The sequence below is a fragment of the Egretta garzetta genome, unplaced genomic scaffold, assembly GCF_000687185.1.
Source record: "Egretta garzetta isolate BGI_Z169 unplaced genomic scaffold, ASM68718v1 scaffold56, whole genome shotgun sequence".
Lineage (NCBI taxonomy): Eukaryota > Metazoa > Chordata > Aves > Pelecaniformes > Ardeidae > Egretta > Egretta garzetta.
The window spans coordinates 13,528,900-13,532,114 of record NW_009260182.1 but is presented as its reverse complement, the minus strand read 5'-3'; the positions used below and the strand labels follow the sequence as shown (position 1 = coordinate 13,532,114).

At 58.3% G+C, this 3,215-nt stretch overlaps 1 protein-coding gene across 1 annotated transcript; it reads right to left on the bottom strand.

Moving 5' to 3' along the window:
- Nucleotides 1-370: 370 nt before the first annotated feature.
- On the bottom strand, nucleotides 371-3,209 carry SLC25A28 (solute carrier family 25 member 28). Its single transcript, XM_035897328.1, has 2 exons — nucleotides 2,834-3,209; nucleotides 371-1,443 (listed from the first exon to the last, which is right to left on the bottom strand). The coding sequence occupies exons 1-2, from the start codon at nucleotides 2,847-2,849 to the stop codon at nucleotides 926-928; spliced, it is 534 nt and encodes a 177-aa protein (XP_035753221.1). The 5' UTR covers nucleotides 2,850-3,209; the 3' UTR covers nucleotides 371-925.
- Nucleotides 3,210-3,215: the final 6 nt, after the last annotated feature.

Sequence of the window (3,215 nt, the reverse complement as noted above, 5' to 3'; positions counted from 1 at the left end):
CCCAGGGCCTCCATTTGGAGCGATCTGGAGGCATCCTGAGGAGCCTCGGTCAGACTGGGGGTGCATGACTGCCTGGTGTAAACCTCAGCTTCTCTATTCGGGTCACAGCCCGTGCCAGCAGCAAGCAACAGGCTGGGCCACGAGCCAAAGGGAATGGGGACCTCCCTGCACATTGCCAGGGTGGCTAGGCCAGGCAGGCCTCCTCCTCCCACCATCACCCCCAGGTCCCTTTTCCCTTCCTCTCTGGCACCCATCAAAAGTGCTCAGTGCCGGGCACAGCGAGAAAGGCACGGTGCCGGGAGCTGGGCCATGCGGGACTAAGAAGGGGACATGAGGATAGAGCAGAACTGTTTTTATTGGAGGTGTCAAGAGCAGTAACAATAACAAACCTACAGGCTCCCCTCCTCAAGTGCCATCCTTCCCCCCACACCACCACCGGGGCAGGCAGCATCACGTGTGCGTGCTACAAGACAACGGCAAGGCTTACACTTCGCTCCAGCCAAAAGCCAGACAAAGCCCCCAGCACCCCGGGCAGTGCCGCCACCCTCTCCTTGGCGACTGCGAGCTCAGCTTGGCCCTGCCAGAGGCAGGCCAGGACATCCACCGTCCCCTCCGAGAAGGGGCAAGCTTTGTGCGAGAGGAGGTTTTGGTCAAGGGAAGGACAGGAGCACAGCTCCACCGAAGTGCCAGGGGACGTGACCTGGGCTGCAGCTCCCAGTGGGACATCTCGGAGGACCCTGGGAGAGGGCAAGCTGTGCAGCCTCAGCAGAGCTGCAAGCAGCCACAGGCAAGAAACGGTATCGCTAAGCCCTGAAGGGCTTTGCTGCCCCCTCTCTTCAACACAAACCAAACCGAAAGGGAGAGGGGTCAGAAGACAAACCAGGAGGGGAGGTGATGCAGGTCTGGAACAGCATTTGGCTCTGGATCACTTCCCAGCCCGACGCTCCTCCTGACGCTTGGTGAGGATGTATTTGAAGAACTCGTACACAGACCAGGCAATTGCCGTTGAGGGCATCTGATAAATGACTCTCGCCTGGACCCCTCTGAAGTAGGCGGTCACGCCGCCCACTTGGTACACCGTCCTGAAGGCATTGGCCATGCCTGTGATGTGTCCGCTGATGTTGGAGCTCAAGGCCAGGGACTCCTGGGTGTTGAGCAGTGTTTTGCAAACGTCCAAAGGCGTAGTGGCAGCAGCAGCGACAGCCCCCGCGCAGGCTCCGGAGACCACGTGGGAGCTTGGGTTGTACTGTCTGTGGGGGTTGAGCTGCTCTTGCAAGAACTCGTAGGTCATGAAGTGAATGGCTTGGAAGGGGATGTTCATGGTGAGCTGGGTGGTGTAGCTGCGGTAGAAAGCTCCGGCCCCTTCGTTGCGCCACACAGCCCGCACACAGTCCGTCACACGCTGGTAAGGCGAGTTGTACATCTGCATCCTCTGTTTGACCACTTGGGATGGACATCGGCAGCCAGCAGCAGCACCCAGGACCCAGGCGTGGAGGGGAAGAGGAGAGGGGAAGGTTAAGCACGAAGCCAGGCTTCCTGCGATCGCCTGGAGTTTAGTCACGCTCATTTAAGAGCTAATGATTGACAACTTGGGCCTGCTGAGGCATCACCGTCACACACACGCATATCCACCTGCAAACCTCAGTGCTACCACAACCCCAGCGAACACCCCAATACCCAGGTGCTTTGACTCCAGATCCACCCTTGCTCCCAAGTGACTGACACCTCCCCATCCACCGCCGCAGAGCGACCACGCAGTCAGGAGAATCCCCTCTGCATCTATTCTCTTATTTTCCAGACAGCTCTGTTTGGATGAGCCTGTCCCGCCCCAGCCGCCCCTGCTGCAGCCCAGAATAACCACAGCACATTGCAGAGCCCACCAGCCAGGAATCGTTAGCAGCCACTGCCGAAATGCAGCCACTCCGAGACAAGAACCAAAAGCCAATTCCCTCCCAACTCATCCAAATGCGGGGCAGGAGAGCCCAGCATGCAGCCTGTTACTGTCCTGCCCCCCCATCTTGACATGACCACAAGAAGTCAAAACCGATACGACTACAAACTACGACAGCGGTGGTGAGTCGAGCTCCATGGGAGGAATGACAACGGCCCGGCCACGCAGCTGCCTGCTCCTCAGGGTCCCAGCCAGGCCATGGGCAGGCAGGAGCCTTGCTGGGCGCAGATCAACTGGAGCCTGCACTGTCACGACCTCTCCAGTTTTAAGAGGAAAAAAAAAATGTTCATGACTGGCCTTTTCTCATTATTCCCCCTTCTCTCACCACATTCACAGACTTTAATTACAAACTCCCTCTGCAGTTTTCATACATACCAGGCTCCACAAGAGCAGTATCTTCCAGACATTTCACAAGACCTCCCTTACCCTGACTTCTCTAGCACGCCTTCTGTACCCCATTCTTTCAACTCTCTTCTTGAACACAGGCCCAGAACCATACCACATCTTCCTGAGATCTCACCACAGCAATGCCCAATTAACACACGCTTGGAACGACTTCAACAGTACGGATTGCGTCTCTCTTGCCTTCTCTCCTGCTCCAGGTAACTGTCACAAGCCAAATCCCTGGGCAAAAGGCTGGTGCCCTCCTGGCTCCTCCTTAGCTGGGGTTTGCTGCGCTCCCCAGAATTAATCTCTTCTACCTACCCCCTCTGTAACGGGCAGCCACGGGGCTCCCTAACTGGAGCCCCAGCCACTGGCCCCGAAAGGATCCTTGCGGTTGGGTGAACAACGAGGAGAGCACCTTCTGTGCCCCAGAGGGGACCTGAGCGGCCCCGGCAGCCCCTGATCCTCCCCTCCCCGGCAGGCCAGGACCATCGTTACCTTCGGCAGGGTTCATGGCTGCATCGTGGAGCAACGTTGCTACACACCCGGCTGCACCTGCAAAACAAGAACTGCCACATGTGAGGGGGGGAGGCAAGGGACCCCAGGGCTCCACCACAGCCCCAAGTCCCCTGCTGAGGCACAGGAGGAGGCCCCTGGAAAAGGGCAAGATCCGAAGGCAGCCTCCATTTCCCCTCCAAGAGACAGGCCGGTCCTCAGCAGTTCCCCACGGAGTACTCAAGAAAGAGGGAGCGGATTGCGACAGGCTCTCATGTCCTGTGGGCCAACTGGAACTCACATGGGGACAGGCCAATGCCACCAGGTGACAGGGGGCCCAGAGGACAGCGAGTGTCCCTCTGCCCCACGGAGAAGGAGAAACCCA